The 13,053-nt window shown below is 42.7% G+C and overlaps 4 protein-coding genes across 4 annotated transcripts; 2 read left to right on the forward strand and 2 right to left on the reverse strand.

Annotated features, from left to right (window-relative positions):
* Positions 1 to 278: 278 nt before the first annotated feature.
* IL334_005644 (uncharacterized protein) lies at positions 279 to 3,355 on the forward strand (the record flags this gene model as incomplete). The annotated part of the gene is made up of 15 exons (XM_062937353.1): positions 279 to 385; positions 452 to 572; positions 651 to 679; positions 795 to 937; positions 1,024 to 1,085; positions 1,172 to 1,287; positions 1,365 to 1,448; positions 1,530 to 1,587; positions 1,700 to 1,744; positions 1,822 to 2,237; positions 2,305 to 2,364; positions 2,439 to 2,544; positions 2,635 to 3,015; positions 3,088 to 3,153; positions 3,218 to 3,355. 15 exons carry the CDS (start codon positions 279 to 281, stop codon positions 3,353 to 3,355), a joined length of 1,932 nt encoding a protein of 643 aa, XP_062793404.1.
* Positions 3,356 to 3,673: 318 nt separating this feature from the next.
* IL334_005645 (uncharacterized protein) lies at positions 3,674 to 4,763 on the reverse strand (the record flags this gene model as incomplete). Its single annotated transcript, XM_062937354.1, has 3 exons — positions 3,674 to 4,302; positions 4,387 to 4,537; positions 4,656 to 4,763. The coding sequence occupies 3 exons, from the start codon at positions 4,761 to 4,763 to the stop codon at positions 3,674 to 3,676; spliced, it is 888 nt and encodes a 295-aa protein (XP_062793405.1).
* A 790-nt stretch (positions 4,764 to 5,553) lies between these two features.
* Positions 5,554 to 8,651, reverse strand: IL334_005646 (uncharacterized protein; the record flags this gene model as incomplete). Its single annotated transcript, XM_062937355.1, has 6 exons — positions 5,554 to 5,951; positions 6,017 to 6,318; positions 6,388 to 7,471; positions 7,525 to 7,940; positions 8,002 to 8,277; positions 8,371 to 8,651. The coding sequence occupies 6 exons, from the start codon at positions 8,649 to 8,651 to the stop codon at positions 5,554 to 5,556; spliced, it is 2,757 nt and encodes a 918-aa protein (XP_062793406.1).
* Positions 8,652 to 9,067: 416 nt separating this feature from the next.
* Positions 9,068 to 12,473, forward strand: IL334_005647 (uncharacterized protein; the record flags this gene model as incomplete). Its single annotated transcript, XM_062937356.1, has 13 exons — positions 9,068 to 9,396; positions 9,459 to 9,958; positions 10,029 to 10,262; positions 10,382 to 10,803; positions 10,873 to 10,896; positions 10,951 to 11,010; positions 11,062 to 11,113; positions 11,176 to 11,266; positions 11,319 to 11,349; positions 11,415 to 11,478; positions 11,541 to 11,610; positions 11,698 to 12,141; positions 12,224 to 12,473. The coding sequence occupies 13 exons, from the start codon at positions 9,068 to 9,070 to the stop codon at positions 12,471 to 12,473; spliced, it is 2,571 nt and encodes an 856-aa protein (XP_062793407.1).
* Between the last annotated feature and the right edge of the window lie 580 nt (positions 12,474 to 13,053).

Below are 13,053 nucleotides of genomic sequence, written 5' to 3' on the forward strand. Positions count from 1 at the left end.
TCGATAATATGAGAAAGAATTTGTATTCTTATAAAAACTGGTGGGAACGGCAAGAGATCTTTTAAATCATCTCTGAAACAGAGTATTTCATCAGGAACTGTCTTTGAATCATCTATCGAGGCTGCCTTTAGTAGCATAAGACACAAAGCACCACACATAAAGCATCAAGCTCAAGCTCATACTTGTTATTTGCTCTGAAGGAATTTCAATTTCTCCCGAATGATTGAAAGGTATCTCTTCGAATTTCATCTAATCTCTTGGTCAGTCTTTCCGGCCAGATGATTATCGCTTGGTTCCTTCTCGGCTTGATTGCGTTGATCAGTCAATGCCATGCTCTTTCCATCCTCGAACCCCTATTGGCACCTTCATTGACAGGACCGGACAAGTGAGCAGGGCATCCTTTGTAAAACGATGACTGTGAAGGTTAAGTTGTATTTATCATTTATACCAGGTCGAACAACCTCTATCTCAGTGATACGAACGTTCAAGAGAGATCTAACGCATACAAACGGGCTTATACCGACCCCAACACATTCATCCTTTCGGGTGATTTCCAAATTACCAATATTCCAGTATGTGCAATATTCCTTGCGATATCTTCTCTACTCAAGGTATCTTGTGAACAATTCGACTGATATTGTATGATCTAGCAAACCAGGGAGTTTTGGTTCAATATAGGGTACGTCTGATTAGTTTCGATTGATCTAGCGGCAACTTGCAGTGCTACTTTGTCCGGCTGAAATAGCAGAGTTATAAGTTAGATGTTGATAATTGTGTTATGAACTATTGAACAGCGAAAGCGTGGCTAATCCCGATGGATATACACGAAAAGTATATACGATCAACGGACAATTTCCCGGTCCTTTCATCGAATTGAACACTGGTGATACTCTCAAAGTACACGTAACGAACACGCTTGATATACCACAAACTATCCGTGAGTTTAATTTCAAGAAAAATCCTGCCTATTAGATGATTATATCTCCCTGCTTATCTGTGATTAATTGAGTTGCTTTGTTTTAGATTGGCACGGATTAACGCAGAATGGGACAGTCCATATGGATGGCGTACCTGGTATAACACAAGTATGAATGATTCGTGTTCATATCAACACTCAGAAATAATAGATTGTTTAATGACATACTGTATTTAATCTTTTTCTGGTTGGCAGTGCCCTATCCCCCCAGGAAGTTCATTCACTTATGAATTTCCAATCATTCGTCAATACGGTACATTTTGGTATCATTCACATTATGCCAATACCATGGCTGATGGCATATTTGGACCGTAAGTTTTGAACGGTCTTGAACGGCCACGTATGGGAACATGTCTGACGACCGAGTCTTCGGTTCTTATTGAGAAAGATTGATCATTCATTCTCCTGATGATCCGTTGCAAAGAGGCAAAGATTATGACGAAGATAGGATTCTATGGATTAATGATTGGTGGTAAGTTCATCTTATTTCACCTTTTCTACATGTTTCATCAGCAGAGTGGAAGGCACTTCACATATAACACTTGACCCGCAGGCACGACCAATCCTTACTGATTGTGAATGGTCTGACTTCCAAAGCTGGATATCGAGGTGTAAGTCATTTTCTGGAAGATCGCCTCCTCACTTCCATGCGCGATACTTTCGCTGTCGCCTTCGCTTCCACTTTCACTTCTACAGTATGCCGAAGCTGAGATCTGATCCTAGACTGTGGCAGCCCCGAAACCCGATTCAATATTGATCAATGGATTTGCGAGTTTGAAACTTCCTTTATCGCCTATAAACTTTCCGCTAAATCGCTGATTGGTCAATTTGGATTTAACACACAGGGAGAATCGAATTGTTCTGATGTTCATTATCCGTCTGGTGCCACATGCGATCCACCTACAAGACCACGAATACCTGTACCTGCCAACAAGAAGATTCGGTTCAGAATAATCAATCCATCTTCTCATTCTTTACTTAGGGTATCCATTGATAATCATGAGATGGAGGTTATCGAGGCCGATGCTACACCGATCTATGGTCCAACGATTCATGAAATACCTGTTGCTCCGGCTCAAAGGTATTCCGTTATTGTTAATACAGATCAAGGAAAGACGGGAGATACCTTTTGGATAAGAGTAAACGTCGCTGCTGCTTGTCAAGATAACATCCCACAATGGGCATTAGGCATTCTCCAGTATCATCCGATTGGGGACATTGATACGGATAGCACTGTCGATTGGCCAGAGACGTCAGAATGGTAAGCTAGCTTCCACGTTTGTCAAACCAATGTGATGATTGTGAAGCTTAAACTGTCGGGTATAAAGGAACGATTTGGAGTCATATGATTCACCATGTAGGGATTTAGAGAATCGATACGACTTGGTGTGAGTCCCATCTTCTCTGCGAGATCTCGTTATGAATGTGAAACTCAAATTTGAATCGATGCAACTTCATGCAGACCGCGAATCGTCAAAGACGCCTACGATCCTCCTTTGGACTCGAAATCGTTATCTAGTCAATTCGGGGTATTCGTGGATGTCAACGGAAACAACGTGACTGGTTTTGTGAGTCACGAAAATCCAGACTACTGTGGATTTGGTTTGATTAGGGGCAAGTCGACTAATGTCGGAATGTGGGACCGCGTGATCATCTAGGCTTTTAATAACATCACTTTTCAAAATCAGATTTACGACCCGGTTTTATCTATTGTAGAAACTGAAGGGAAATATAAATCGGCAACATTAGCAAGCGTAACTTACGAACAAGATGGATATGTTGATTTGATCATCAACAACCTTGACTTACTTGATCATCCATATCATATTCATGGAAATGATTTCCAAGTCGTAAAAAGAGGAGAAGGGACCGTGACTTCTGAGCAAGTTAGGGATATGGGATTGATAGCTTCTAATCCTTTAAGAAGAGATACAATCTTCATTTCTGGTTTATCCTATGCTGTCTTGAGATTTAGGACTGATAATCCCGGTGTATGGACTATACATTGCCATATAGGTTGGCATCTAGCTCAAGGAAAGGCAAGTACCACAAAGTCTTCGACAAATTAAACGATGGAGCAAATGATTCTTGTGACTGACACATCATCGCAGCTCGCTGTCATGATCGTCAGAACAAATGACGTACAGAAGTTTGATCGTCCTCAAACGTGGCAGAATGTAAGTATTCTGACGAGGTTGTTTCAGTTTTTACTCAGTGTTACTGACCAATGCAATTTTAAAGCTTTGTGCTGGACATGATATCGGCGAGATAGGACCTGCTCGAAGGGGCATTGGATCTAGAATGAAGTCATTGGTCACCAGATCTCTGGAGAAAATCCATTATCATTGGTTACACCGATACGGGTCACGGGAAAATTAGTCTGAATGGAATACAAGTTATGTTGCAAGATTCATCATCGTGGTCATTTAATGAGAATGAGAAAGAGAAAGAGAAAGAAGATTGATCCGAGGACTTATTTACCACACTTTTGGCATGTCGTACCCGTTGTAATGAATGCAGAAGATGATCTTCACTCTACAAAGAAAAGAAAAGTGTTTCTTTCATACATCATACCATCACGTGCATGAGCTATAGTAGGTCAAAAGTATAAAGGACATTCGGAAATTGGATATGCTGGGATCTGTCATAGTTAATCCGACACAGTAGACTCATCGCTTTGAGAATTATCTCTAATCCTCAGTTGAAGTAGGTTCCAGTCTCTAAATCTTCCATTATACTTTTTTCTTTTGGGACCCATCCTGTCTTCTGTTTAGTGATTTCACTGGAAGCGTTACCGTCGAATTTCAGGACGAAAGCCATCCAACCGAAATAATCTTGTGCTTCTTTTTCTTGATCAATCTCTTTCACTTCTAGATCAAGTTTTTTCCCAATAGTATTGACGATTTGTCTGAACGGTACACCTGATTCAGCTACACCATGTAAGATTGTACCACCATTTAAATGTTGATTTTCAATGGCTAATCTGTATAAGATAGCAGCATCTTTAACGTGAACCCCTGGCCATTTAATAGGCTGATCTCTAATATAAGCCGTATAACCTTTTTCTTTAGCTAGGTTGATCAAAATTGGAATAAATCCTTTATCACCATCGCCATGAACAGAAGGTGAGAGTCTAATCACAATAGGTCGAACACCTTTTTCGATATATTCAAACGCGATTTGCTCAGCTTCTTTTCTAGGTCCAAAGGATGCACTCTCATTCTCAGTTTGAGGATCAGGTAATCCAAGTACTCCACCGGTTCCTATAAACGGTTTATCGGTTCCTTCCAGTGCAGAACACATAGCTCGAATAGCTGCGAAATCAACTACAGGTATAACCAGTGTTGTAATATAAGCTAAAGGAATGATGCCTGTGAATGACAGAACAGAGAATAGATAGAACAACTCACTTTTAGCGGGTCGACCTCCGTAATCGGTGAAATCATGAATATAAGCTAGATGAATCACAGCGTCCGCTTCCTTAGCTGAGGAATGAAGGATATCGGTATCTTCAAGTGTGGCTCGGACGACTGTGACCCCCTGTTTCTCGAGAGCAGCAGCCTGTGAATAACCATTAATTAGATATCCTTCATCTCCTTGAGAATTTTTGGGGGAGAGAGAAAATAGAATTGCGGGGAAAGAGAAAGGGCAAGATTCCGAGATGCAAGCGAACACTCACCGAATCATCAGTTCTGGCAATAGCTGTAATCTCGTGTCCGTGAGATACAAGTTCAGGAACGACATGTCGTCCTACCCAACCTGTAGCTCCAGTGATGAATACCTTCATTGTTGTTTTTAGCTTGTATTAATGATAAGCAAGTGATTGTATTACCACCCGGAAAAGAATCCTATGTTCTAGGCCTAATTGAGTGATTATAAGTACAGCAAGTCAGTGAACCAACGTTTCATCCTTATATAACCCCAGTGAATCTTAGTCGAAGGACAGGATGATAGGTCGGTCCCGAGGCTACTCCTTAGAAAAAGCATCCGAAAACATCGTAAACAAGCGATTATACCGCCCAGTCCTTTGAATAACCATAATCATGCATAACCCTCATGTGATAATACGACATCCGATTATTCGCTCGTTCACTTTTGATGTTTGGTCTGATTTGTCCTTTGCGGATCATGTGTAAATGCCAAAGACGAATGGCTCTTAGTGGCCGATGACCGAAGTCGAGCTGTACTTCAAAGTGATGGATTGGTACATCTCTGGATCGAAATTTCCTCAGACCGTCGGTCGGAATACTGTACGAGGTGGAGCAAAGGTAGCTTTAGATCCAATCTAATATTGATGTAACACCTTTTGTTTTCTGGATCACATGGATAGTCGAATATCACAACGACTTGTCATGGTTCGTCGGAGGCTAATTCATCTATACCCCGGTCAGAGCACGATTAGATAACGGTGAAATACCTCCTTCGTCAATACTCGTATGTATGGCAAATTGCATCCGAGGTCATATTGGCCTCTTGGCTCATATTTCCCCCTATTTGAACTGGGACGGATTACTTATCAACAAGAGAACCTCGATTATGACACCTTGATTAGGTGTATGCATTATATCCATTACATGCTATGGCTTGTTATGCTCACTTTCTTCTGAAAGTCTGATCATCTCTAACACTTTGTTCAATTCCTCCTCTTCTTGTTTCTTGAAAGCTTCAACTTGCCTTATAGCTTCTCTGGTTTCTTGGTCCAATCCATCATCCTCGTCTTCTTCTTCAGGGCCGACTGAAGGGGTAGTAATTGATGTATCATTCTCTTCCACATCATTAATCGACCCTTCTTGTACATGAGAAGATGGAATTGATGAGTCGTCCATTGATAGCATGAGAGCATATTGTAAAGCGTCATCGCCGTCTAGTCCCATTTCATCCAATACCCTCTGTTCCCTAACTTCATGTTTTGATGACGGAGACTCTTCAAGATCAGAATTATCAGCTACAGCCGCTCTGTGGATAGCTTTCATATCTACGTCAACATCCCCGATCAGCTCATTTCCTCACAGAAATACGGTTCATGCCCGTATCACTCACCTAAGCCTCTGGAGCTTCCTTTCCCATCAGTTCTACCACCACTTGTTCTCCTCCAACCACTTTCCTTGCCACCTTGTCTACCTTTGCCTGTACCCGCACGCCAAGCAAATACCTTTCTTCCTAGACTAGCCACGACGAGGTCGTTCTCCAAAATCACTTTATTTACCGTGTAATACCTGCCATCAGGTTCTTCAGATGCTGCAACTAGTAATTCTCCCGGTGTAAGACGGCTTGCATGGAAGGTGCGAAGAAGGTCTGAGTGATAAGGAAGGGGGTCGAAGATTTTGATATATCCATCGTAACTGATACGTAAATCAGCTTTCATTCTCTTCTTGATTGCAGTGGCATTAGTTCACGAAAGATAGACATACCTTCCGACTGCGACGAGTCCACATGAAAAATCCAATGCTGTAACTCTACCATGCGTTGCTTCCCATGATCTGATAGGAATTTGCTTTGGTTGTCCGTCCTCACTATCCCAAGACCAGATATGAATATAACCCGTTTCATCTCCAGCCATTACAAATCTCCCATATCTACTGTTTGTCAGGCTTGCAGATGAGAGAGAATCATGTTGTTCCCCAGCTGGCGAAATCGATTCGGGGGTCTCACCAGGGGTAAGTATATGTGTTGATGGCGGTGTGCCAATCGAGGAAGCAGAGATCGGAGGTGTCGACTTGAAAGATGTATGGATTGCAGATATCGATGAACCCGTTGGAATGACATACGTTGTGATTTGAACATCTCCATCTGGACGGATGTCATATCGGGCGAAGGTTGCTGAATGTTGATGATGTATCAAGAGACTAGCAACCAGACCTTGCTCGTCCTTTCCTACATCCAACGACATCGTCTTCACTCCTCCTTCCAATTCCTCACTGCCAACATCTACTCCGACTTCGATAGGACCTATACTTGCAGAGAACCAGACTCGTAGATCACCATCTACCGTTACTCCGCAGACGACGTCACTTGTTGAATCGTAACGCGCAATGATGATGAAATCGGGCCTCCCATTTTGACGTCTCTTGGAGGCTTCGGATCGATTGTTTAAGGGTTGATCCACTACTTCAGACGAGAACAGACATACTATTGAGGCTGGTATCACATCATTGGGTGTTCTTTTTCCTGACCGAGTTCCTGATCCTGGATGCAATTGCCATAATTTCACTTTGCCATCTTCGCCTCCTGTCACCCATCTCAAATTCTCTGCAATTGATTGATCAGGAGCCCAAATATCCGTGATATCTCCATTGTGACTGTCGGGTAAGTCAGAATGGACGTTTACGGAAGACGCACGTCCCCCATGAGTGGCATGATGCCTTGATTGCATTGTAGTATGGACACATGAGCCTGTGCGAAGCCCCCATATGACAAAGGACTGAGATCGAGTGGGAATGTAGAGGGACGATGGTTCCGCAGAAGGGTCAAGATGAGGTCGAAGGTGGAAATTGGCTTTGCATAGATAAATCAGCTATTTGCACTGCTTTGGCAAACGGATAGCTTACCGTCTCTGCCTGGACCCCAAAAGCCCTTGGACACTTTGCCGCTTAATGGATCGCTTCTGACAACTCCGCCTTGTATCAAAGAAGCACTAAGTACATATGGCGGTGGTCGTGTTGTAGCTGCTAATATAGCTTCGTATTTTTGGCGATGTGTCAATTTCGCTGGCGTGGAGGGCGGTGCTTCGTCATGTGGTAATACTGATAATGAGCTTTCACAATTGACCGGGGTAGGAGTGGAAGGTGCGGCTGCCAGAGGAGCGGGAGACGATTTTCCTTTGATCGGAGTTTGATGATTTTTGCCAACTACCAATGATTTAGGAGCAGCAGGTACAAAGGGTGGATATGACAGTGAGAGCGAATCGATCAATCCTGCTGGTGGAGTATGCATCACCATACTAGCTTTTGATCCTGTCCATCGACTATAATAGTCATGAGTGCCGATGACGCGAGTTGATGAATAACAAAGATGAATTGGCTCACTCTAACATAGCTTCTCTGCTTAAAGCCTCTCTTCTCCAACCTCTTCCACCATTATTCAAGCAACTTTGTACAAGAACTTCTACGTCTTGTTTAGCTTGCCGACTTCTAGCTGCGCCATCCGATACAAATCGGTTAATATAGCTCTGTCTCCAGATTGATTCATCCTCCAGCTCTTCATACAGATCTTTACATGTCAAAGCGAGTTTAGTCAGATCTCTCGGAGGTATCCTGGATAATAAAATGTGGATGATGTCTTCTGGGAGGTTAAGAAGGGGACTATGCAATACTAAGCTGTTTAGCTATACGCGTCCACCGAAAGCCCCCAGTGCGCATTGAGGTATGCCAGATATAATTGGATAATGAGCTCACCATTCTCCTTCCTCTCTCAGAGATAAGTCTCTATTCTTCCCTTTCCCTTTCCATTTCGAGCTTGAGCTTGAGCCTGAGCCTGAGCCTGAGCCTGTTAAGCTTGAGTTCAAACTTAATTTCTTTGACTTCGGATGTGGGTTCTTTCGAGGTAACGATAACCTGTTCGGCGTGGTTGACAACAGATCAAGTTCATCGTGTACTTGTAATCCTTCTAAATTCACTTGATCAACAGACTCTATAGTATTATTGGATAGTATTTCGTTTTCAGGAGTAAAGGGCATAAATTTGGTTTGGCTTTGGGGCGAGAAAGATAAGAGGAGTTTCGAAAATGCTTAAATCAGCGAGTCGTTCGGAAAGGTACACAAGATGCGATTGAGGATAGATGATGCAATATTATATGTTATGTAGAGATGCTAAAAGTAGAGAAGATGCACAGAGTATGATCAAAAGGTCAAGATTGGAGATTATTGAAGGGTTGAAGAAGAACGTTCTCAAATTGGCCACTCCGTCATCATTTTAGGTGAGTGGTGAATTTGTTTACGTAATCTATCGCCCATTTCGTTCGGGATCGAAACGCGTTATAACCGCTGTAGTAAGCAAAAACACCTACAACTGTCATTTCTAGAGCAATACATCAAATCGATCATCACTTTTCATCTTATCTTGCTCAGCTACACAGATCCTGCTCCCCACCAAGATGATCGAATCAGATGCTTCCATTTCTGGAAAGGAAGTTCCGACAGAGGACACAGTCTTGCCAGGCATAGAAGTAGAATTATGTCCACTTTGTCCATCTTCTGGACCTCCTCAACCACCTCGTTCAAAAGCGAAACTAGAAGCTAATCTTGAAGTCGATCTAGTCTGGATAGCATGCACAAAATGCTCAACGTGGTTTCATTCCGCTTGTCTATACTTGGGAGATGAAAACGTACAATCCACGATACCTAAAGATATCGTGAAAGAGGTAGAAGTGAATAGGAAGGACGAAGGAGCATGGTTTAACTGGACACAATGGATAGATAAATGGTAAGCTGCTTACTCCCATCTACGATGACATTCGATAATTCAGCTGATAGATTTGTCAAAAGGTATTGTCACCCATGTATGGAGAAAGCATCATCACCTTCTAATCCTAAACCACCTCGTCGTCCACTACTTTCAACGCTGAAAAAAGGTGTACCACCTTTTGATTCTACCAAAACCAAGCGATCGGCAAGTTCAACTTTGTCACAAGGATCTAAATCACCAAAGAAGGCACGAATGACTACATCAAATCTTGTCTGTGGCACAGACAGCCCCGTTCCTTTACCGCTTGGCGGTCAAGGTGGCTTAAATCTTGTTGAAATCGTAAACGAAAAAGGAAATGGGGTTGATGTCAAAAGTGACCGAAAATTGGATGGAATAATAAACGGGTATACCAATATTGGCATAGCAGGTGGAAGCGAAGAGATGAGTCATGAAGGTAGACCAAAGAGGAATGTTAGACAATTAGACTATCACAATCTGAATAACTCGGTTGCGACCCCAACGAGTCAATGGTTGGACTTGATCGCTGATCCAGGTAAATACGGCAGAGTTATACTAGATGGTAAGTTCGAAGGTCAAATTCGAACAACGTTTATCCCTGTAGCTGACTTGATCGTCGACGCAATGTTTAGGCGAATACAGATCTGTTCCTGGAGATATATTAAAACGATCGTGGCTGGATTCGGACCCCGACTCATATTCGGAATATCCACCAACCCTTTTTTATGGACCACAGAGAGACCCGATCATTGTCAGGTCTGACAATGGTGGATTTACAGGAATGGGTGGACAAGTCCCCGGGAAAGATCTAAATGTGCAGGATGTAGCGAGGCTTGTGGGTCCAAAGAGGATGGTCGATGTCATCGGTTTGTTTCTTATCTCGCTTCTTTAGCATCTGCCCCATGCCTCCCTTCTTTCAAAGCGAACAGCTTCGACAGTTTCATGCATTGTCGGAAGTTCACTTGCGCTGACAGATACTGTACAGACGTATCATCTCAACAATCAGCACAATGGACATTACAAAAATGGGCAGATTACCTTCTCCCACCGTCAAATTCAACTACTTCCTCTACTACTCCGTCTTCCTCTTCGTCTGCCGCTAGAAAGAAAGTGTACAATATCATTTCTTTGGAGATATCGGATACTGAATTAGCTAAAAAAGTTAAACCTCCAAGATTAGTCAGAGAAATAGATTGGGTAGATAATTTTTGGAATTTCGGATTGGGAGGAAGTAAAGGTAAAGCAAAAGAAAAGGAGAAATCAACAACCATATCCGAAGACGGGATCTTAAAAAACGGGAATGCGCTCGTCGAAGAAGATCACAGAGAGAATGGAGAATTGAAAGATTTGTCTGATGTAAAAGGAAATGCCAAAGCTCCTTATCCGAAAGTACAATTATATTGCTTGGTAAGTCACAACATCACCTCCTGTGTGGGTCATCGAGTTTGCAGCTCATTATCGTTGCTGATTCGATAGATGGGAATGAAAGGTGCTTGGACGGTAAGCTGGCTAAAGTTTACTATCTGAGACGATCACCTGATATATGTTGGATAGGATTGGCACGTTGATTTTGCAGCCAGTTCGGTATATTACACAATACATACAGGATCAAAAGTGAGCTGAACCCGTCGTAACAAGGTGATCACAGCTGACTTGATAGTATAGGTTTTTTACTTCATACGCCCGACTACGGCGAATCTGAAAGCTTACGCTGAATGTGAGCTTCTGCACCCTCTTTGGCGCACGAAATGAATCCGACTAATTGGGTTTGTGCTGTAGGGTCCGGCTCGTATGAGAAACAACAAGATACGTGGCTACCAGATATGTGCGATGAAGTCAGAAGAGTTGTATTAAATGCTGGAGACACTATGTGAGTGATGTTTTTGACGTTAATATAGCAATGCTGACGATAACTATCGTAGGATACTACCATCGGGATATATACACGCTGTGGTGAGTTGAGGGGGCCTCGATATACTTGTGTGGACAATCAGTTGACCATTCGGTCACTATTTTAGTATACACCCATGGACTCGATAGTCTTTGGAGGCAATTTTCTGCATTCCTATGACATTGCCACTCGTATGTTCCAGCTTGTTCCTTTTATGTGATTGGATGAAAGCTGATCGCAACGTATCATGTAGAATTGAATTTGAGACAAATTGAGATCGATACTAAAGTTCCGCAGAGATTCCGATTTCCCATGTTTGAAAGGTGTGTAATTTAAAGTCGCGACAGCAATTAGCAGCATTCTTGGAATCGAATATACGCATTAAGCTGATGAACATTATCGATGTACAGACTGTGCTGGTTCGTAGCAGATCGTTATGTCAATCAACTGCGTCAATTCCGCACATACCGACCGCGCAGCGCAATGCAGATTTCGACTACTGTTCATCAGAGAGTGTTGGATCAACTCATTCACTTAACCAATTTCCTGTTGAATCAGATATCGATATTGCATAATCCGGACAAAGAAGAAAAGTCGAAGAAACTAGTTTGGGATAGAATACCTCACGAGGCGATAAAGGACCCAGAAGGCTTAGCTAGGGAATTGCAGTGGCGCGTATTAAGAGAACTCGGTCACGACAACATAAGTGTCGCCAGCATGCAGAGTAGTAGCGTGAAGGAGGACGTAGATGGGTTGGAGAAAGAGAGAGAAAAAGAATTGAAAAGAAAGAAAGGTAAATTAGGGAAAGTATTCGATAAGAAAGGCTCTTCGAGAACATGGATGTTCGATCCTCCGTAAGTAGATTTCCGAAATAGAACCGTGATATCGCGATAAAGATAGACGGAATGAACTGATTCAGTTTGAATGATGGAATAGGAAATGGGATCAATCTGTCACACCTGCTCAAATCGATATAACCCGAACCAAAATTCCTCGACCGGCATCTCATGCTCAGGGTGAAGAAAAGGGAGAAGAAGCTGAACAGAGCATTTCCTCCATCAAGCAATTGAGAAGGAGGATACGAGAAGTTGAGGGTGGCGGTTTAGTGTTAGAAGAACAGGAAGTGATATTTAATGAGAAAAAGGTTGTTTGGGGCTTGAGCGAAGAAGGAACCGTGCAAGTGTAATAAGGATGGTTGAACATGTATGTATCATTCAGCCTGGATTTTCGGATCAATACACGATCTATCAACAGCCATATATGCACTGTTGTAAAGATATATCGGATTGATCTCGATATCATCGTTTGATCATTGGGCTGCGATCGATCGTACAGGTCATGATGACCAATCTCGATGAACCGATGAATCGATGACATGGATGTGGAAGAATGAACGGTTCCAAGCGCCGTGATCGACATCCCCTTTTGGATGATAGTGAAAGGATCATCATTGCAATAGCTGTGCATGACGATCACACGCTCAGACCTGTTTCTTCGGGATTGAGTCTGAGCCGAAATAAATACCATGAATGATCTTCAGGGCACACAGATGAAGTTGCTTCGGTTCCAAGATGGAAACAACAAATACACGGAATTGTTCGCTCCCTTGAGACTGATCAGGTTGCCATCGACTGAACACAGGTCATATCAAACCAAGGATAACATTGATATTCCATCTTGGGAGTACTCCACATTGATCTTCCTGTTCCTTACCCCTTCGTTAATGAATGAACAGCACATCAAACGCACAGACCTCGACTAAGCAA

Source organism: Kwoniella shivajii, chromosome 7, assembly GCF_035658355.1.
Source record: "Kwoniella shivajii chromosome 7, complete sequence".
In the NCBI taxonomy this organism is placed as follows: Eukaryota; Fungi; Basidiomycota; class Tremellomycetes; order Tremellales; family Cryptococcaceae; genus Kwoniella; species Kwoniella shivajii.